The sequence below is a fragment of the Aulonocara sp. 'chitande type north' Nkhata Bay genome, linkage group LG14 (genome assembly GCF_057382095.1).
Source record: "Aulonocara sp. 'chitande type north' Nkhata Bay isolate Kocher_YH1m ecotype deep benthic linkage group LG14, A_spYH_male_GT1.1, whole genome shotgun sequence".
In the NCBI taxonomy this organism is placed as follows: Eukaryota; Metazoa; Chordata; class Actinopteri; order Cichliformes; family Cichlidae; genus Aulonocara; species Aulonocara sp. 'chitande type north' Nkhata Bay.
Window position 1 is genome coordinate 26,946,233 of NC_141357.1, and position 22,296 is coordinate 26,968,528.

Genomic DNA, 22,296 nt, shown 5'->3' on the forward strand with positions numbered 1-22,296 from the left:
AAAAGAGCATCAAATGCAAAAAACTTAATAGGGACCAGAGGATATGCAGTGCAGAAGACTCACTCAGATTCCCACATACAAACAACTACACTGTCATGCACCCGCAGTCTTAAAAAAAAGTCAGCCACTCAGACACATGCTTGCGGGAATCTGTATTGTGACAGTTCCCTGGGACATGCCTATATGAATATGCAACAGAGACTGGAAGAACAAAGAGAGACAAAGGTCTTAGTTGCAGACAGCCGCTGAACAAGGAAAACAAAGCTGGATTTCCACATTTTTTTTTGCCAGTGTTGACTCAAATAGAAATGGGGGGGAAACAAGACCAACATGGACATAAAACTGAAAAAGAAGTGGACTATATTCAAACTGAGGATGAAAATGGAAATACTACAATTTACTTTGGTATGATTCCTTTCAGATTCTAAATAAAATACAGACCAAATTAGTGGCAACAATAACACTGAATTATGTCATTTTAACACCCCTTCCTCTGTTATTTTTAGTACATAATGAGTTGAGAGGATAGATGGGGGACTGCAGAAATGAAAGTAAAACATTAGAATCCTGCATCATTTATTTCTCAATAATGATATAGCAGTAATAATTACCACTTATTACTGCAGATGAAAACAAGAATTGTAAGACCACTCATTAGTGACAGGTAACATGGTGTGAAAAATATGCAAAATATTGATATGATATAAGTGAAGGCAAAAAACCTAGCAATACTGGAATTAGAGAAAGGTCAGGAAAAGTATTTTGAATATTTTGAGTTTTTCTTCTGACAAATAATGTGGCATCAACAATTTTGCCAAATAAATGATCAAAGTTTATAATTATGGTTTTGAATAAAATATCCATCTTTGACTACAAGTTAATAAGCATATGAGCTGTGGGATGGTTTATTATTATTATTATTATTATTATTATTATTATTATGTGATGCATTCTGTTATGGCGCCAGTTTCATGCATCCTAGACCTTTGGTATTATTGGGCTTTTGTAGGAAGTCAGTAAAATGCAGGCTCAACATTACAGATAAATTTGAGAAAAGTGGAAAAGGGTGACTGTTAAATACAGTCACCCAAAAAATCTTTGATGCTGGTGGTAGCTCCAGATTTGACTCCTTAAACTTTCTACATAATCTTTTCTCCACAAAAACAAAGTCTTCTCCAGCAAACATACAATATTTGTTTGGAGAAGCTTCAGTGTTTGCATGGCACTACCAGTGACCTGGATTGTTTCATGCTCCCAGCAGTCAGCAAGTATCCAACCTCTCAGCTGTCAGAGATTGTCAGTATTGTGATGAAGTGGTTCAAAGGTCACCTGTTGAACTGTCCTCCAGCCTCCCTCCCAGACCTCTCCTGACCATCTTCTTCCTTGTCCATGCTTTGGCATGTCAGCCTGGATTTGGAGTGCCTCTGGATAGTGAAGAGACAGAGATATGTAAACAAACACACAATTACACTACTGTAAAGGTTTGCCCTCTAAATAAAAAGTATAAACAAAAACATATCTAATATCCATAAAGCCACCTACATTCTCACAGCACACGTTCTTTATGCCTACGAGTTGTCACTAGTGTTTTTTCAGCAAGTCCGTTTCACTGTGGCTGTTGCAGTATGTTTGAGTGTGTGATTGTGCATGCCAGTGGATGTGTCATACATAGCATACTCAATCACTGCGAGACTTTTTTTGAATAAATTGTTTTCTGTTTTCTTAGTTTTGATGTGCGTTTAGCTAGTCTGTTCTAAGAGTAATTACAGGGTTAAGGCTGCCTACCAGCAGATTACTTGCACCCATGTGTGAACAGATATATACACACACGTGGGAGGGTGCACAAAATGCAAAGAGGGAGGCATAAAAGAATGAAGAGTAGATGTGTGTGGGCAGTAGAGGAAAATGAGGAAGGTAAAAGGAAGCGAATGGCTAGAGAGAGAGAAATTCAAAGAGAGAAATAACCAAACTGAGGAATGTGGAAATGTTTAGGGAATCTTTTCAAAAACCACCACCCTCTTAAAACTGACACAAACTTGCGTTAAATGCATGGTAAATTGAAATCATGCTGAAGAACTGAGAAGCATTGTAATCAGTTTCACTAGATTTTTTTTTACAGTCGGCCACACTCTATAGGAGAAATTTACCATAAAGAAAATTAAAATTTGTATATGCATATTAGTATGCTTTATATCTACAATTATAATTCAAAGGTATGTGACAAAGAAAAAACTAACATAGTGGCATAGACCATCACAAAAACATGGATTCTATGAGTTTCCTAAGCTACCGTTAGCTGGAAGTACCGTTTTTTTCCAAAGCATACTTGTTGATTTAATGTTTCGATGATGGTGGTAAAAAGCACTGTTCAAGGAGATGACGAGTTTAAAGGCCGTAACTTAGATTCACATAATTTCCATACTCATTAAAATATTCAATGACCTCTTGTGCTCAATGGATGAGACTACTCTCATCAAGATGGAAATCTTTAATCGAAGGATAAAGGTGATTACTCATAAAACTTTGCATCACTAGTTTATGGTGTGTGCAGGGACCGTTCTCTTTATGTAGAATTTAACATGTCAGAAACTAAGCTTAACCATTCCTCTAGTGCCAGAGTTAAAAATTCTGGGGTTTGTTTTTTTTAATGTGTCATAAAGTGTCATTTACATTAGCATTTGCTATAAATGACTTCAAAAGGAGCTTTCAACTAAAAGAAAGCAGCAGTTGCTTCTGTTTCACTTCTTGTAAGTGATGCTTATCAGTTAGTCTCTGATGATGAAATAGAGCAAACAGTGTGGCAAGGTTGCACCAAATTAAAGCTCTGCTTAATAAAAACATATGTAGTCTAACATAACAGCTTTGAGGTAAGCACTACCTTCAAGAAGGCTTTAAAGTTGTGTGGCTTTTTTTCCAAACTATTTTAAAGAAGTGTTCATAAACAATTATGTTCATTTTCAGGGTTGTTCCTAAAATGCATTGCAATATTGTAATTATTTGATGAGCTGGTATAAATTTAGTGTTAAGGTTGTGTAACACTAGCTCTTGCTTAGAAGAAGAGCTGGTCTTTTTCTTATATACAGTGAATACAACGCAGCACTAACACAGTCAGGCTTGGCGTAGCACAGAGAATATAAGAAGATCCACACAGTCGGTGACCCAGTGTTTTATATTTTGTATTATTATATAGTCTTTGATTTCATTGCTACTTAGGTTCTAGTCTCTTGGTTACTGTTCTGTGCTCCGTGTTCCATGTTCCCTGTGTCTCCTCAGTATCAAGTCTGTGTCTTTTGGATTCCTGGTTCTTAGGTTTAGTTCTGTATCTATGTTTAGATCTGTCTTCCCTGTCAACCATGTCCCCTTGTGAAGTCTGCACTGTCCTCAACTGTCCTGTGTTTCCTGTTTTATTTTGATAGTCCTTGTCCTGTGTCCTTGTCTTTTTATATCTATTTAGTCCCAGCTGTGTTTCCCTCCCGTTTCCTATTCCCTCGTTACTCCCGCATGTATTTAAGCCCTGTGTTTTCCTTTGCCGTTTGGCATGTCATACTTCCTCATGTACTGTGAGTCTCTCCATGTTTTTAGTTGCCCTGTGTTTTGTTCTTAGTTTTATTCTCAGGGTTTTGGTTTGTTTTTCTGTAAATTTATGTTATGAAGGATGTTCCTCTAGCAAGAAGAAAAGCTGTCGTTCTAAGTTTATTTTCCGTGCACAAGTGTCTGCATTTGGGTCCATTTCCTGACTGCTCCAGCCATACATGACAGTTACAATATCTACAGTAAAATCTGACTAGTTAACATTCTATATCTAGTTTGTTTCGTGCAAAAAATGCATTCAGAGGCTTTCATATTTCTGCTCACGTGCACTTTTTTAGATTTGTGCATGAGAATCATTTGGTGTGAATCTTATAACAGTCACATTAGCACCCAAGTGAGTCACTTAAACCCTAAATCTCAAGAGATGCATATAAAAGACATTAGCCAGTACAGCACAATACAACTGATAAGTGGGTGGGAAAAAAGAAAAAAAAAGTACAGTAAGTAACACCTAGAAATAAATAAGTAAAAAAGTGTGGTGACAAAATGAGGTGAAGGGTATCACCAGCCAACCATGAGTAGAATAAAATGAATAGGAAACCCCGATGCACAACACCCACTACATTAAAATGACTGTCAGGAAACTGAAGCTATAATACTGTTACCAACATAATGATATTCTGTTGCTAACTGGTTTTGCCTAATAAGCATATATTGGTTTCCATATTATGGGTAATATTACGGTGGTGCAAATATTGTTGGTACAAGATAATACCTATTTAATAATATGAAATTATTTTGGTAATCAAGTGATAATAACTTGCTATTTTCATCTTATTACCTTCTTGTTTCCACCCTATTAACCACCATTATTATTGCACAGTTGTTATTTTTAAAAAAAAATGCTACGACTTCCAATTATTTCCATTGAGAATATAAGTAAATGCATTTTTTGAATTTTATATTTTTCAAGGAAGTTAGAGTAGATGCCATTTATTTACATTTCTAAATATTGTCACTAGTGTTTTGATGGAAAAACAATTGCAAAAAAAAGCTATTCTTAAAAGCAGCCAATTTTAGCTTTACAATTTTGTTTTCTTTATATTTGTGTCAGTCAAAACATTGTCTGAACGTGTTAATAATAGTCATTATTATGGATCGTATAAGAGCATGTTGTGTTATTATGCATGCTGTTAAAAAAGTGCAAACCATCAGTGACAGGGAAAGACAATAACATGAAAATAAGATGATCAAGCACACTGGAAGTGTAATCAGTCAACCAAGAACACCTTTCATTTTACTCATTGAAAGACAACTCCAATATTTCTATTTGTGATACAGATTGTTTAATGTATATATTAAGTGCATAGATACAAAAAAAAGTCAAGAAATTATGACAGGATCTAACTGAAAACAAGCAAGAAGGTTTCAAGTAATGCAAAAGAACATGTCTATTTGGACATGATAATTTGAGGGTTCAAAAACACAGTATAAATACAACAAACTGCAGCTCTGCTGTTGAGCTGATGGAGCATGTTAAATCACCACCCTGGGTGAATTCAGTCAGGCTGGCTGTTCTGACAAGAGACTCATTGATTTCAGCCGTTTAGTGCAGGCTTGCACATTTTTCCTTCATGCACAAAGACAGCATTGATTTCTTGGGGCAAGTTTGGTCTGCCATTCAAATAAAACAAAATCTCATCCTGCTGAATATTAGTTTCCCCTCCCAAAAAAGATCATTCGAAAGTGGTTTAATATTCTAAGAAGTAAAATAACTGATTACAACCTAACCTGAAGCTGAACAAAGATGAATTACATTTTGGGACCCCAGATAGACAGAATAAGAAACAAGCACATAAAGCCACCTCCTTTTCTATGCTTCTTACCTTCTGTTTGAGTGTCGTGATGAACGATCTGCTTTGGGATTTCTTCAGAACCCCTCTGGAGCTCTAAAATATATATTTAAAAAAAAAATGCATTCAGAGGCTTTCATATTTCTGTTCACGTGCACTTTTTTAGATTTGTGCATGAGAATCATTTGGTGTGAATCTTATAACAGTCACATTAGCACCCAAGTGAGTCACTTAAACCCTAAATCTCAAGAGATGCATATAAAAGGCATTAGCCAGTACAGCACAATACAACTGATAAGTGGGTGGGAAAAAAGAAAAAAGAAGTACAGTAAGTAACACCTAGAAATAAATAAGTAAAAATGTGTGGTGACAAAATGAGGTGAAGGGTATCACCAGCCAACCATGAGTAGAATAAAATGAATAGGAAACCCCGATGCACAACACCCACTACATTAAAATGACTGTCAGGAAACTGAAGCTTCTAAAAATAGCACGAGAGGCAAGCAGGGAAATTAAATATTAAGTAACACTGCAGACATTTAGTTTCTCATCACTTTCAGTCTGTTTTGACAGCCTTTGGATGAATTTGGATTACGTGGGTGGAAACATAAGATCCTTCAGACAGATGTGTGTGTCTCTGTGTTTTCATGTATTTGGTTAGTGTGTTTGGTGCAGTAACTAGTCTGCCTCTTTATTTTCTCCATCCCCCTCCATGACTAATCCCATGGCCTAGTTGTATCCCCTTGATTTCTTCTCTTCATCTGTTAACAAGTATAACTCTCCTCCATACTCATCCCCACACATCGCCTTGAACTTTACCTGCCGCAGATTCTTCTGAAGACCCTGGTGTGTGGCTCGGAGCAAAGCTCTGATGCTGAAGCTGTCAGTGTCTTCCTTGTCTCCGATCCGAGACTCCTTTAAAAGAGAGTCCAGTTTCTTTCTGATGTGAGACTCCACCACCTGGTGGTGACTATTGCCCTAGGTGAAAGAAGAGACAAAAGGAAAACGCTTTCAGTGTGGTGTAGAGTAATGCCTTTTTGAAGCAGGAGCACACCTTATCGCTAATGCAAAGCACCTGAAATTGCAACACCAAACTGCTATAAATCAAACCTGTATACAGAGTGCCATATATTTGCAAGAAATAGAAGTAGAAGATGATAACTGCATATAATCACATATAATCTTGTGTATATCTGAGGAGTATCGATTTCCTTTCCACAGGTCAGAAGTGTATAAGCGATAATGATAATGAATAAACATCTCCATCTTGTATAAAACTGTACACCTGCTGAATGAATGGCTGAATGTGAATGAGTAATTTTCTCAGTGAATTATATCTGGAGCTCAGTATGTGCATCATTCCATTCAAAATGACAATAAAAATAAATATTTACAAACAGTCTGAGTAATCAAGACCATGCAAGTCACCTTTTTACAAATCCGATGCATCATTACTGTACAAAACTTACACCACACTATTATTGTAATGTTCAGCTGTGACTGCTGTGAAAGCAAACTGGTTTTATGAGCTCAATACAAAACCTCCCATCAGTGGAAACCTGCCATCTCCCGTTTTAAATTGGCAATGATCATCTGAAGTGGCATCTGCAGCCTCGTGCCTCTCAGCTAAATGTGGAATAATGATGCCATATTTGGTTACACAACTATACCATCTGGAAGAGTCTTGTCCTCTTTTAAGCATTGTAAGGAGGACCATGGCACTATTGTATCACAATATGATGATGATTAAGAATAGCTATGAAAATAGCTCAGGGAAAACTAAAGAGCAGTTATCATAAGCTGGCATTAATGGCATTCTTGGACATATTTTCTAGCAGGCTGAGTACTAAGTGCATTTAAAGTATTTTTTTTTTCTGTTTACTTTTGACTTGAATCTACGCCTGCTTGATTAAGCACCGGTTATTCCAAAACATTACAACAATGACGATCATTAAAACTTTGCAAGCAAAAATTATTGAAGTCATTACCTCTAGAACAACAATACCATTTAGATCTCATTATCTAACCTCTGTTTATGGTGCCTGTACGTGGCGGTTGGGATTAATTCACTGCAAACTGTTTGTTTGTTTTTTGTTTGCTTGCCTGTTTGCTTTTTGACAGGCTGTTGTTTTTGTTATTATTTTTTGTTATTCATTTTGAATTAAGATAAATAATTTATCAACATCATGTTTTGACATAATTTAAGTTCATCGCTAATTAATCAATGTTACTTGACCTGGTTATTTGATTTTCATGGTACAAACAAGTGTGGCTTAGAAACTTATCTGGAGACATTTCCTACACGCAGCTCAGTAATAATATGGTAACAGTGTGATAACAACGTAGAAATGAGACTGCAATAACATGGAAATGACAAGTTAATTACCAAAGTAAAATTCAACTGAAATCCAAGTAATATCTTGTATCGACAGTGGTTTTACCTGAGTAATATTACATTATTTAATTTTTCTTATTAATGTGGAACTGAAATATGCAGTTTGCATCATATTATAACAGTCTCATAATCATATTATCATCATATTATAATACTGTTACCAACATAATGATGTATATATTAAGTGCATAGATACAAAAAAAGTCAAGAAATTATGACAGGATCTAACTGAAAACAAGCAAGAAGGTTTCAAGTAATGCAAAAAAACTTGTCTATTTGGACATGATAATTTGAGGGTTCATGCTTCGGTGTGTGCACATCATCATTCATAGATTTATTCCTCTCTCTTACATTACTGCTCTTGAGCTTGAAGTCGTCCTCAATTTCATCAGCGCTGTCATCATCGGACACCTCCCCTTCTTCAGCATCCGCAGACAGATAGGCAGGCAGGCGTTTTCCCTGCATGGGAAAAAAAACACAGACCAAGACATGAGAGGATAGACATTTGACCCATGCATATGTCTTAAATGCATCGCTCATCCCTTTTATACACATGAACACCCACTCTGCTTGGACTTCTAAGATAGTCCAAGAATAACACAGCACAATTCAATATCTCTGACTCCAGAATATATACAGGCAGATAATGAGCATCCTCCTAATTTTTGAAGATGCTTTACTAGATTCAGCAGGAAAAAATTAAAGGATATAAGCACAGAAAACAACAAAAGACACACATATGTGCAATCACATACATTCTAAACAGTCATCTGCAGAGTCTCTGAGAAGCTTTCCGAGCACTCCTTTCAGCACACAGTGGAAGCCCATTAGTAAGCCACTCTGGAGGTGTGAGTGGGAGTTAAAATTTTCTAAGCGTCTTCTTCTACTATCAATGGCATACTCTATGCTTACTGCAGTACATCACCGCCCTCACTTCAGCAAGTAATACATCCCCTTTCCTTCTATCTATCTGTGACTGTCAAAAATCTTTACGCCAGTTTTCTTCATTGTCTTGTGACTGTCTGGCCTCTTCTGCTCTTGCTCCTCTGGTTTATTGAGAAAGGTGAAAGCCTCTCAAACAGAGGGACAAAAAAGATGGGGGAGCAAAGGGCCTTTATAGAAAATCAATAATGCTCTTTAACTTTGCAGACATCTGACCATATAAGACAGATCCAGGTTTTCTTTTCACAGAGAACAATGCAGACCTTCTTCAACATTACAGATAAGCTGCACTATATCTCATTCTTATATATATTTTAAAAAATCCAACAAATGGTGAAAGCTTTTGTTGTACTCTCTCTTGGGGTCTCTGGGCAACTCCTACTGCACTGGTGGATAAGGATCTTGGGTCTCAGGTCTTTTTAGATCAACCACAATTTTTAGATCATTTTTGCTGGACACTTTTCCTGCATCTTGGGAGAGGCTATTGCTCTAAACAGATAAGCTTGTGAGGATAGACATGGTAATGTTCTTAGATAAACTTGCAAGTGCAACATCCATTGTAAGGTCACTCTAAATTGTTGCTTTTATCTATATGATTACATCGACTGAAGAATATATCTGATTGCTGTGGAAGTACACCAGTTTAGTAATACACAAAAGATTTTGTGTGTTCAAAAAAATTTGGTAAGTATATTTTGTTATTGCTTGTTCACATTGAGGTGTACTGTGAACAAGCTTAAAAGAAACTTCAAAACAATCATGTTTAAATGACATAATACAAAATTATCATGAAGCATACTATGGTAAGAAGCCTACCTTGGCTGCTGTTAAGATGCAAACTACAACAGTCACATGCCAAATTAAAAACTATTAAAATTACCCTAAAGGAAACATTTGTGTACACTAACCAGGCACTCTTTTATGTACATCTGTCAACTTCAAATATCTCACCAGCCAATAGTAATGCATGGATAGATTTAAGTATATGCACATGGCATTTGCACATCTGCTAAAGCTAAAACCAAGCATTGCAATGTGGAATAAAGGTGCACTTTGACCTGCTGGTTGGTGCAAAATGGGCTGGTCTGGAATTTCCAATAAAATTATTTCTAGAGTTTACAGAGTATGGTCTGAAACACAGAAAATATGCAGTTTTCTGGTTTAAAAAAAAAGCCTTGTGGATGTCTTAAGTCAGAGGGACTGACCAGACTGATATGAGTGGAAAAGAAGTCACCAGTAACTCATATAACAACTTTTTTGGATGAATGCATGATATGTCAAACTTGAAACAGATGGGCTACAGCAGCAGAAAATCACACCAGATGACACTCCTGTCAGCTGAGAACAGGAAACATTACACAGGCTCACCTAACTGGACTAAAAAAATAATAATAATAATATAGTCCGACAGGTCTAGATTTCTCTTGGAGTATTCACATGGCAGGATCAGAAATGTAAATCGGTGTAAATATCATAAAAGCATGGATTAATGCTGCATTGTATCAATGGTTCAGGCTGCTGGTGATAGAATGGTGTGAGGAACATTTTCTTGGCACACTTTGGGCCCCTAAGTACCAACACCCAGCCTACCCGACTATCGTTGGTGGCCATGTCCATCCCTTTATGACCCCAGTTTACTATCTGCTGACAGGCTGCTTACAGCAGGACAAAGTGCAATGTCACAAGCCTCAGATAACTTAATTTTAAGTTCATGAAAAAATTTATTAAAAATTAAAAATTTTATATTATGATCTGTCATTTGAGGAAAATTGCAATATATTGAGTTTCTTGAATAAGTACAAGAAACTGGGCTTTCTTTGTTTTCAATTTGCTAAATACAAATAAATAAATAAGGATGATAAACTTTGATATTTCAAAGATTTGTTGTGATGTTGTATGTGGTAGGTTGTATTATAAAATATTTTTCAATTCAACATTGCTAGTTACAATTAGTTGTCATGGTTATTTTAAAAAATATTCACACATCCAAGCACAAAAAAAATAAAGTGCAAGGCAAAATTGTACCAACATCTCAGAAAAAGCATAAAGACGGCACAAGGTTGGGCTGCAATTAAATAATTTATTCTCTTCAAAAGTTTTAAGGCTATATTTTGATCCAGCACCCTGAAGAAGATTTGATCCTCTGAATCAATTTTGCCTCGAAAACTAAAATAATTTAATCATTAAACTGGAGCTCAGCAGTTCTGCAGACTTTTGTGTTTGCAGATAACAAAACTTAAAGCCTCACTCATCATATACTAGCGTCTCGTTCTTCTCTCTTTCTTGCCTATGATTAATACATTGACCTAGTTTTGCACCACTTCCACACCCTCTCCCACTCCCTGCTCCTCTTCCTTCACTTCATCTGTTTATTGGAAATAGTTAGTGGCCTTGCAGTACCTTCTGAACTCGTGCACATGAAGTAAAATTGGCATATGCTCAGCACACTACTTTGTTCACTGAAGTGAGAGGAGAGCTGATGCAGTTGCATTTATTCACAAGTGTACTAACTGACACGTCATATTTGAATTCAGTAAGACATTCATTCATTTAAAGCATGCACTGTCAGTCCATCTTCCATTCGTCTAACCACTTTAGACTTATTCTTACTTTGATGAGTATCTTGCCTTGCAGGCTGTGAGGACTGGGTAATGTTTTGCAGTCTCCACTCAGTACATCTCCTATGTCCAGTTTGTCTGCAAAGATTTCTCGCAGGTACTGTGCAATCTTCTTTTGCTGCTGGATGCTACAGTGGTTCTCTATGGAGAGAATCACTGGATACCTTTAAAAAAAAGAACAAGACACATACTCAGCTTTCTTTAAGTTACATAAACGCTGTCCACACTCTCAAAATGTGCCTTAAACGAAATCAATGGACTGAAGTGAGATGGATCTGCTGACATGATCATAAATCACATTTCAAACTGTGCTCCCATTTCTCACCTCAATTCAACAGAGCAAAGAGGAGGTAAATCATAAAAATACAGCTGCACCTCTGTGGCATGGCATGGTGTATGCGAGTCAGTGGGCTGTGTGTGTGTGTGTTTTCATTTAGAAAAGGTGAAATGACTTGTGGCCACACAGCAGTACAGCTCAAATGTCAGGTTTGTCAGACTGACAGCTCTCCCTCAGGGGACACAGCCTCGCTTTCACTCACACCTCTGATCCTTGAAACACACACTTGCATGAACAACACACACAGGGACATGAGCACGCGCGCACACGCACACACAGACACAGACGCAGGCACTAGTTCTCTGCCAAAGAGCTAAAGACAAAAAGAGACAACAGAGAGAGAGTCATTTCATTTCAAACATCTAGCAGCTCCTCCCAGGTGAAACACCGAGGCAGCCCAATGAACTGCGTAATGTGTGCTTGTGCCTGTTTGTGTGTGCGCGCATGTGATGCGGGAGAGCAGAGACTCACTCTCTTTCATTATAGCCTCGGGCCCATTAATCTCATTAACAGGTGGCACTGATGATAAAAAATTTACTGAATATAGAAAGTGAAAATGGCAACAGGAGAGAAAAGAGAGCAATAAAGCACATGACATTGATTTTATTAGTCTGTTCTTGCTGTCATTATTATTATAAACACTTAAGTTAATTAGGATCAGTAATTTTTTCATAATTGGCACGTTTCACATGACAATACTAAACATTTATTTTATACTAGAGCGCATCATCATGAAATCTTTGTTTTATTTCTTGGGTCATTAATGGCTTAAACTATTGATTTGTACTCAGTACAGGTCCATAGCTTGCTGGATAAAGGCACTTTTATTTATTTATTTATTTATTTCAGTTTTGCTGCTGTACACCACAGTGGAATCAAACAATGAATAAAAATCCATTATCTTTCATAACTGCAGTTGTAGGTGTGTCAGAGGCAGAGTTGTGGACCCAAAAGGACTCACCAACACAGAACCAAACTCAGAAGAAAACAATTAACAGGAACAAAAGGCAAAGTACCCAAGTAAATGGTCACAAACATAAAATAATCTGATCCACTGACAGGATGACAAACAGATGGAAAGAACCACTACCCGCATGGGGAGAGAAGAGAGGGACATGTAAACAATAGTTGTGTCTCAATTCAGGGGCTGCATCCTTTCGAGGACCTGACCTTCGCGGTCTATGTGGGCCTGGTCTTCTGAAGACCAAGAAGGCCGGAAGTGCGAGGCTGTGAAATGGGACGGTCTAGCCTTCAGATTTGCGTCACCGCTGTCTCGGTGGAGTTTAATAAACTCAACCGTCTGCTCCTTGCTATGTAAACTATAACAGGATATTGGAGTAAATTCTCGACCATCTCACACTTCTGTTTAATCAGTCTTCTGTTTGATGTTTATTTAGCTGTGTGAAAACTATGATTTTAATCTCAGCCAAACGGATTTACTCAGGAACAAATAAAACACTGAAAAAAAGCCAAACAATAACTGTCGGCCACATTTGGAGCAGCCTTCAAATTGGGACAGCCTTCGTTGCGTCGCTATGACGTAATTGGCCTTCAAATGCGGCCTCAGAAGGATGCAGCCCCTGAATTGAGAAAAAAAAATACTAAACATAGCAAAAATACAACAACAAACAGAAACTAAACCTTAGAATATTAAATGAATCGGAATTAAACAGGTCCAATTACATAAACACTGGATCACCCAGTGCCATGACATTACCTGTTTAAGAATTACTTACAGAAGCTCAAAAAGTAACTAAAACAAAATTAAACAATTTCAGGGTGGTTTTAACAGTTAGAGGAAAATCCTGGAGATAATTCATTTATGTACATTATTTTTTTTGGGGGGGGGATTTTCAAATATGGGGCCTAAAGAGATGGTAGTGCAAGAGGTTAAAAAAATGCAATGCAAAGTGCAAAGGGCAGCAAAAACTTCAGGAGTGGCCAAATAAACAATCTAGTACATTCATGAAAAACGAATGGACTGACCAGCTCAGAACCATAAGAAAAACCACAGAAAAAACGTAAGTGGATAATCATGGTATTATTTCCATCGTTAAGAAAAACAACATCCCAACATCTAATTGAATAAATGATACATCTACCTCAGGCGGGCAGACATGTTCTGATGTGTAGGGGCTATACTCTTTGCTCAGAGTACGCAAAATGCTGCAAAACTGATCAGACGGTGTTTAACAATGCAAACGGATAATGACCCATTATTACAAATATTTGATCCAGCTAGGTAGCATAGTAGTTAAACAGGTCTATAGAACATGTATCATGAATTTTAAAGGTTTAAAGTAGACAGTTACAGGCAAACTCTGAATAGGACATGCCGTCAATCTGTTCCCTTTAAACTTAAAATAGCTGTATATTTCTGCCAACAATGTCTCAAAAATGAACAAAGTTAAGTTGAAAATAAGTTAAAGAACAGGCATACAACTTTTAATTAACTTTACCAAACATTTCAACATGCTGCCAAATGTAGTCACACTTTTTGTTTACTTACAGAAACTGAGGGTACTCCAATATCGTCTTTATTAGAAACAGATAAATGGTTTTATAACACAATCGCTGCCATCACAAGAAGCTGCAATACTGGATGTCAAATTGAGCCAATGTGGCAGCAGGAAGCTGCATCATTCAACACTTTGTTTGGGTAATGTTGGACCTGACAGAGACAAACCGTGGCTCCTCGGGGAGCTAGAGGAAGTGCTGCTAAACAGATGGCTGGGTAATAGGTGCTATTCAGTGCCAGGAATCACAGTGTTCTCTAATTATCTACTTTCTGCAACTTCGTATTTAAACATTTCTGGGGAAACCTTCATTGTAATCACCAATATTTCGTTATAACAGTGTGAAAAACAGAAATTATGTTTATATCATGTTAGTGAGTAAACTGAAGGATAAATAAGCCAAACATAATTTCCATTTAGTATTCAAAGCTGTTTTCTCCCCCACTAAAATAATGGGATAATAGGTAGTGATGTGTCGGTCACGAACAAAACGGCTCTTAGAGCCGGATCTTTGACGTGAACGACGCGAGCCGGCTCCTTATCGCGAGCCGTGGGGGGTTTTTTTTCTTTCTCTCACCCTCTCTCGCACTTTGTTTCTGCTTCAGTCAGCATGCGAGCCTTGTGCTTTACGCTGGGGTGAGGGGGGAGGGGCGGTAGTTACACTCAGTAGCACAGGAACAGAGCAGGAGGGAAAGAGAGAGAAAGAGCCAGGGACAACAACGTCACATTAGAAAGGTATAGTGATCATCCACAACTATTTTCAGTTGCGGATGATAAAGGATTCAGAAAGTTTATTCGTGCAGGCCTATATGACAGAGAATATGCATGTTTCTTTTTGTTTTCATATTATAATTTACATTTAACTGTGTTGTGGTTTGCAGTGTTTTGTGTTGTTTCACTTTAAGTTTGTAAAAGGAAAAAGCTGAAAATTTTAAATAGTTAAAAGTTGAAATGTGAATAGTTGGTTTTTGTATTATATGATTTATTTATTACATTTTATGTGGCGTGAATAAATAAAAGTATATTTACGGTGGCCCTTAGAGACAAAACACGTACAAACTCTGAAGCACATAAAAACTCAAAACACGTACAAAAGACAACAGAAGTGCTCCAGGATGCTAAAGCAGTGTTGAACTTTTGTTACCTAGTGGTAACAAAAAATTATTTGAATATATAGGAGTGCTTGTGTATAAATACACAAACATACACATATGCTTTCAATTGTGTAATTTAAGTGATCTAGGTAGCTCTGTTTTGGAAGTTCAGTTCATGCTAGAAATGTGTTTTGGAGTTTGTACGTGCTTTGTCTCTAGGGGCCACCATATATATTTATATATAAACATATATAAATAAAACCACTTTTTATACATTACTAATTCCTTTTGTGCATAATTTTATATTATTGTTAATAATAAATTAGTGAAGCAACAAAACAACCTGAAGAGCCGGTTCGGAGCCGAAAGAGTCGGCTCTTTTTAGTGAGCCGAATCAAAAGAGCCGGTTCTCTAAAAAGAGCCGGAAATCCCATCACTAATAATAGGATAATGGAAGTGTCTAGTATCCATTAAACATTCACAAACACTCTGTCTCTCCTCCAGACACACACATTAAAAAACACACACACATAAACACAGAGAAGTTTTGACTCACTGGTTATTTATGAAGGCATATTTATTGATGGTCTCTATGACAGACTTGAATGGGATCTTTGAGGTCAGAGTGTAGCCATGCTGGACCATCGGCTCTCCTTCGGGACCATCCCAACAGTCCACTGTAGGAGAAGAAGGAGCAATGATTCATAAATACTGAAACTATTTATATACAGTTCTCTCCTCGGAAGAAAATACAGCAACACAATGCTACTGCTGTGAGTTTTTAGTCTGTTATCGCTGTTCAACTTTCCATATGGGAAACACAAAATGTATTTGAATAACCTTTGATTTCACAGCTCTTTTGCATGTTTTTAAATGTTATGACCAGTTGGGATATTACAGGTTGTAAGATTGTGTTTTATGTTGAGGTGAAGCTCTTTTGTCCCCAAAAGGATCCATGCAGTGAGAAAAAACACACACAAACAACATAATTTAGTACATGCTGAAATCAAGATCATTTTTTACTATTATGAGCCACCAAACATTTTTGTCTAATTACGGTACTACATTTTCACTGCAGACATACTGATTAGTTACAATATGAAAGGCTCAGGTGTTACTAGTTACATTAATGAGGGTACTGTTCTACAGCATGAACCATTAAGCAGTAGACCCAGTGATGTAGTGTAATGGAAGTCATCTATCATCCATTTGAACATTTTTACCTTCCTTTTTCTCACTTTTTCCTACATGCTTAATGTCTTCCGTGCAATGGGTCAGATCACACATTTAAATAGAGCTATATCTTTACCTTCTACACAGCGGCAACCAGACTGCAGCACCCAGGCATACATGTCAGTCTTGGAGTGGGAGAGGAGCTGATCTCCAGTCAAGTAGGTGTTATGAGAGGAGGCGATGAAGTAGTTACACAGAGGCTGGTCCATGTCTTGATTTACCTCATGGTGCAATGGGTTGAAAATGTCACACGTTGGACAGCGCATGAAATTTGTGAAACCTGAAAGAAAAATATGAATTTTAATTAACAAAAGAAATTACAGGGGAAAAATAAACATCCATACTGAAACCTTAGTTTCAGTTATGTTTTACAGCTTTTGTGTGAAATAGACTAACCCCCCTTTTTATATATATCTTTATTTTTCCTAAACTAGTAAAATGTATTTTTCTTTTTTTGAATAACAATCCATGGGATTATTTCAGAACTTCTACCCACATCTCTTGATCACCAAGTCAGTCTCTACAAAACTACAAATGGATCACAAATAACTCTAAAAACCACAGCGATGTGGTTTCAAGCCACACTGTTAGATATACTTCACATTGTTAACTTTTGGGGGGGTGGTCCAGCATGAAGGGGAGTAAGAAGGAAGAAAGTTTCCTTTCATCCAGCGAGAATGCAAAGAAATGAGACAGGAATACCAAGAGCAAGTGAAAATAAGGAAAAGAAAGGAAGGAAGAAAGGAGAAGCAGAGAGTTAATGTGGGGAAGCAGACTGAGGAGGGGAATTAAAATAAGAAAGAGATTAAAAAAATGTAGCATAAATTTGGTGATTGATCACATGTGCCTGACCATGGGATATTGAGATTAAGTTTAGATTGTAACAACACACTTGGAGGCATGAATATTAACATCTGTTGGAAACACAGTTGTTAAGAGACCAAAAACTGTACAGCACATCTTTTTCTTCATGCCATAGAAAAACATGTACATCCTGTGACTTCTGTTTGGACACCTATGATTCAGAGCTGCAACACGGTAATACCGATCTGGTTGGCCAGACATACAGACAATGGCGGACTTCATGCCTCAGACGACAAGATTAGCCTTACCCCCTTGTCCTCCCACCCCTCATCTACTCTGGCCTCACTGACTTTTCTCTTTTCCACCACCCACATTCTGATTTGCCAATTTTCACACTTTGGCTGTCCTCATCCATCCTCACGCCTTCTCCTCCTTTAAGGTCACCCTTTGAGTACATGGGATGATACTTAAAATGACACTCAGAGATAAAATCAGAACCATTCACGGTCCTCCTTTTATAGTTCCCATCATTTCTTGCTAGCAGTTTATAGAATTTCTATTATGAGGATTGGAATTTACAGCCAATATTAAGAAAAGTTGTTTATGAATGTCAAATATTTTTATGAATTTTAACCTGGAGACATACAAAGGGTAATATAATGTTTCATAATTAATTTTTTTTTTTTAACTGGCCCCTTTGTTACCTCCAAATAACCAAAATGGCATCAACTCTATCAATAGCTGGTCTTGATCTTAAGAGTATGAAAACTAATTGCAAATAAAAGTATAAGCATTGGTGTTGCAAAGTGATGATGTGCCATGACAAACACAGGGAAGGAAAGAGAGAGGCTGACAACGTCCAAGATTTAGAAATGCAAATAGAAAACTCTGAAAGGGAGGATAAAGAAGTTAAAGTTACCTTCAATCCCCATAACGCATTGTTGTTTATTTTCTTCTGACACTTCAAACTTGTCAATGATTTCTGCAACATACTCTGGAGTCACATTGGTCATCTATACAGAAAAAAAGTAACAGAAAATGTGAAAAGACCTATATTTGCAGCATTTGAAAGGCAGTAAATACCCAGTTTCATTTAAGTCTAGAAGGTCAAAGTAGTCAGTGTTACTTCCCATTTTTGTACTAAATTCAGCAGCTCAATTTTAGAAACATATTAACCTGAGTATATTAGGGTGGGAACAAAAAATGGGGCGTGATGAAAAATTACACCATTGAAATGTAAGAGAAGTAAAAACTCTGTAAGAAAAAAGAAAACCTTGAGAAGAAAGAAAAAGAGCATAGAAAAGTCATATAAAACAAGCCAAGTGCTCCCATGACACAAACCAATTTTAGATGCAATACATTGGCTTAGTGGAGCAGATTCCTCTGGGCAGACAGCTTAGGCAAAGGGAGTTAGACACTGGAGCAACAAGGAGAGCGTGAATAGGAATATAATGAATCTCTTTTCTGAGGCCAAATTAAAATTAAGAGAGCTGATTTTTGAGACTCTGGACTTCTCATTATAAAACTGTGATGGATTTTAACATCCTTTGCTGAGAATTCGATTGGCGCACCTTTTGCTCGTTGTGCAGGAAGTTGACCAGTTCTTCAGCTGTCAGGTGGTCCTTCCTATCGCTGTATGCCATCATCAGCAGATACAGGTCCCGTCTCAGAGACATCATCTTGTAGAAGACAGAGAACTCCTCGTATGTGAGAGTGCCCTGTTGATCATCTGTGTCTGCTTCCTGTGATGATGACAGAGTGATATGTCATTGGCGATATGACGATAGCTTGGAAAGCCTATTATTTTCATGCACACTCAAGCTCTGCAGTGTGATTATCAGCACAAGGCTTCGCTGAGACAGAAATTCTGCTCATTGTTTCACAATTAAAACTATTACAATTGAACGTTGTTGTACTCTGTGTCATGTTAAGTTAATCTTCTTCAGTTCTGAATAAATCTACCGTTGGCGCTTGTTCTTCCCAGTGAAGCTGCAGTTCAATGTGACATTTTGTCTGCAGTATGAAAAGTGCCATGAGTTCTTCCCACCTGTTAATTTATATGTTCCTTGATATTTGATCCAAATGATCATAATGCAAGAAGTTGCATATTCCATGTCCTATAACTGAAAAGCTATTATCCTACCAACGTGCAAATAGTCTTAAACTGTGCAGGTGTGCACACGGTAGCTGCATACTGTCTCATCCTTTTACACTCATACAGCACAGGTTCACACTAGCACCAAGCAGACACCATGGACCAGCATTTTTTCTATATATAAACACATTACCACTTTCTCTTTTTTTTTCTTCCGAAACTCATATCTCACTAGATGTTTCCAGGGGACATACACAGCTGGGCTCGCTCCTCATTCTATCCTGCCACCACGCTCCACCGGCTCGGTGGGATCCAACATCTCATATTACCTGGATCTCACGGAGGCCCATTCGACACTAAATCTAATAATACTAGCTAATGCCTCCATCGCAATCCCATAATGAGTTCACTGTGAGCATTGGGAACTCGATCATAGACAGAATCTACACACAACGAAAAGGAGAAATCACTGTGATTGACTTGGAATACATGGACAGAAAACAGACAGACTCTGGATATTTTAAGCACCAAAAGCTGTTCAGGTGATGATGTCTCCTGGTGCGTCACTGGAAAAAGATATATTGAGGAAATTTTCTTTCTAATCTAAATGCAGAGACTGAACACTTTCAATTTATTCCATTGTGAGAGGATGAAACATTCTGAGATTCACTGTATCATCTGTGAACTAATGAAAGACTGGAGAAGAGGAGGCTTAAAGGGGTTAATACTGTTCAGATTTTTCATATCAGCAAATTAGATTTATTTTAAAAAATGATGTAATTCTTGGCTTAAATAGGGATTTACCACACAACATGTTCTCATGAAGAGCGATTTAAAAGCTTAAAGGCACTGAAACCATTTCTCAGCCTCTACATCTGAGCAATAGGCCCACCAATGATTTCATTAAGTATGGTTTAGCTGAGTTTTTGTTTTTGTTAAATTGAGAGAACAACAACACTTCTCTGATGTAGTCATACCTGAGCAACTTGACAGTTGTGGCCCTAGTTGCCTATTGTGCCAGGACACCTACACAGGCAATCAAGCAGTTGAGTTTTATTTTTTTGATGATGGGATGCAAGAATTAATTAATCGGCCCAGTTAATTAACAAATTGTCAGATTGTTGTAATTACTTCTGATGTCTTTGTGGCTGGATACATTTGTTGGGGAGGGAGTACCATGTGTCATTTATGTTTGTTTTTGTGGTACTTAAAAGTAAGAGCTTTATTTTTAATGCTGTACGTTCCTAAAGTACACAATAATTAACATTAGAAAAGCCTGCGGTATATACAGTCTGTGGCAGGGGGGCTACAAGAGGGTCCAATCCTGCCCACAGAATGGCTTTGAAAAATGTGGAAATTTCAGATGAGGAGGGCATACAATGTGAATGTTTAACTGTATTTACAGTCTCTTTTTTATAAAGATATAAAAATTACTGATCCATTAAAGGTAAATAATAATAAAAAATAATAGAAATTATCTGTGAATTCACATATAATTTATTGCTTTATTTCTGCCTCTGCAATCCCAGTGAACAACAGTAATTAGTTTCCTCGATTTTCTCCAGCTGCATTGCTTTATAGTGTAGAGAAACTAAAACCAAGTTGAAAATGGTGTGTTGAAATTGCAATAATTTTTCTCAGGGCATCTCTTGGGTTGAATGTGTACTTAAACTTATTTAGACAGAATGAAACTGGGCTGTATTTGCCCCATGAAGAAAAATGAGACTGACACTCCTGGTGTCTGCAGCCGGTACATTCCTCACTATCACTACTGTTCTTACATTAAAATGTTCTTTTCCTATAAAATTATCTCATGCATAAGGGCTAAAATACTACTAAATATCTCTAACATATATATTTGAATTACACACAGGCATAATAATTACAACAGCTGAGCTCCTCTAATGTGCTAAAATGGAAAACCTTTATGTTGACCTAAATATTTATATACAGAAAAAATATATAAATTCATTTGGAATGGTTTCATATTCTAACCTGAAACATTTGCTTGACCTTCCTGCGTGGCAGATTGACATTCAGCTTATGAAGAAGTTGGTAGATTTCGTCAATGTTTAGCAGGCCATCTCCGTTCTTATCGGCCTCTTCAAATGTCTGCTTCATCCACGTGAGACACACACACATTAAGGAAAAAGACGTAGGTTTTATGTTTCTATGTTTATAAAAATTGTCAGGATCATTTTTTGCATTTCCACTTGTTTAATAGGAAACACTGACAAACATGGATGAAAAAAGTTTAGGCAAAAATATGCTGATTGCCAGCTTTAATAGTAGAAATAATTTTTTTGACGACGTGCATGAATGCAAAGTTATTTTCTTAAGGAAAACAATTATACTTTGCATTGTGGTGAAGAATTTTATTTTAAAGGATTAAATGTTTCCTTCTGAACTTAAAAAAATATGAATACAAAACTCTTTTCCTTCCTAGAAAACCAATGTTCATGATTTCTCTGTAGCTATTTGTTTAAAGGATATTGATCGTGTGTACGCTGGCGTTTAGCCAAAGAGTCCTCATCACTGATTCCGGCCATCAGGTAGCGAAGACCAGTTATCCAGGTTCTGGCTTCCTCTGCATTTGATGTCACCAGGTCAAGGGACTCCATGTGGTTTCCATGATAAACAGTGAAACAGCAGGCAGGGTCGAAGGTGCCATCCGCATGCCGATGGAAGATGTCCGACTGGCCGCCCTCTGTCACCTTATACAGTGAATCGATGGTGACTGATAGTGAAAAGAAAAGATGGAAAGAAAGGAAAAAAATAATAAATTAAAAAGGCAGCTTTTAGGTATCATTAATAATTGTCTCTCTAGTTAATACTGAATAACAACTCAAATGAAAGGCTGCTGATATGAAACTTTTGA

At 37.2% G+C, this 22,296-nt stretch overlaps 1 protein-coding gene across 3 annotated transcripts in view; it reads right to left on the reverse strand.

Moving 5' to 3' along the window:
• Nucleotides 1–22,296, reverse strand: part of plch1 (phospholipase C, eta 1) — a 54,912-nt gene that overhangs the window by 11,635 nt on the left and 20,981 nt on the right. For 2 of the 3 annotated variants that reach the window (XM_086261806.1, XM_086261805.1), the window contains exons 3-13: nucleotides 21,912–22,155; nucleotides 21,414–21,543; nucleotides 18,895–19,065; nucleotides 18,243–18,336; nucleotides 16,596–16,799; nucleotides 15,843–15,963; nucleotides 11,332–11,503; nucleotides 8,131–8,238; nucleotides 6,204–6,362; nucleotides 5,418–5,480; nucleotides 1,330–1,424 (exon numbers count right to left, since the gene is read on the reverse strand). In XM_086261806.1, the coding sequence (XP_086117932.1) occupies nucleotides 1,330–1,424; nucleotides 5,418–5,480; nucleotides 6,204–6,362; nucleotides 8,131–8,238; nucleotides 11,332–11,503; nucleotides 15,843–15,963; nucleotides 16,596–16,799; nucleotides 18,243–18,336; nucleotides 18,895–19,065; nucleotides 21,414–21,543; nucleotides 21,912–22,155 (1,561 nt within the window). Of the gene's footprint in view, nucleotides 1–1,329; nucleotides 1,425–5,417; nucleotides 5,481–6,203; nucleotides 6,363–8,130; nucleotides 8,239–11,331; nucleotides 11,504–15,842; nucleotides 15,964–16,595; nucleotides 16,800–18,242; nucleotides 18,337–18,894; nucleotides 19,066–21,413; nucleotides 21,561–21,911; nucleotides 22,156–22,296 lie in introns of those variants that run through there. The other variant, XM_086261807.1, reaches the window with a different exon arrangement.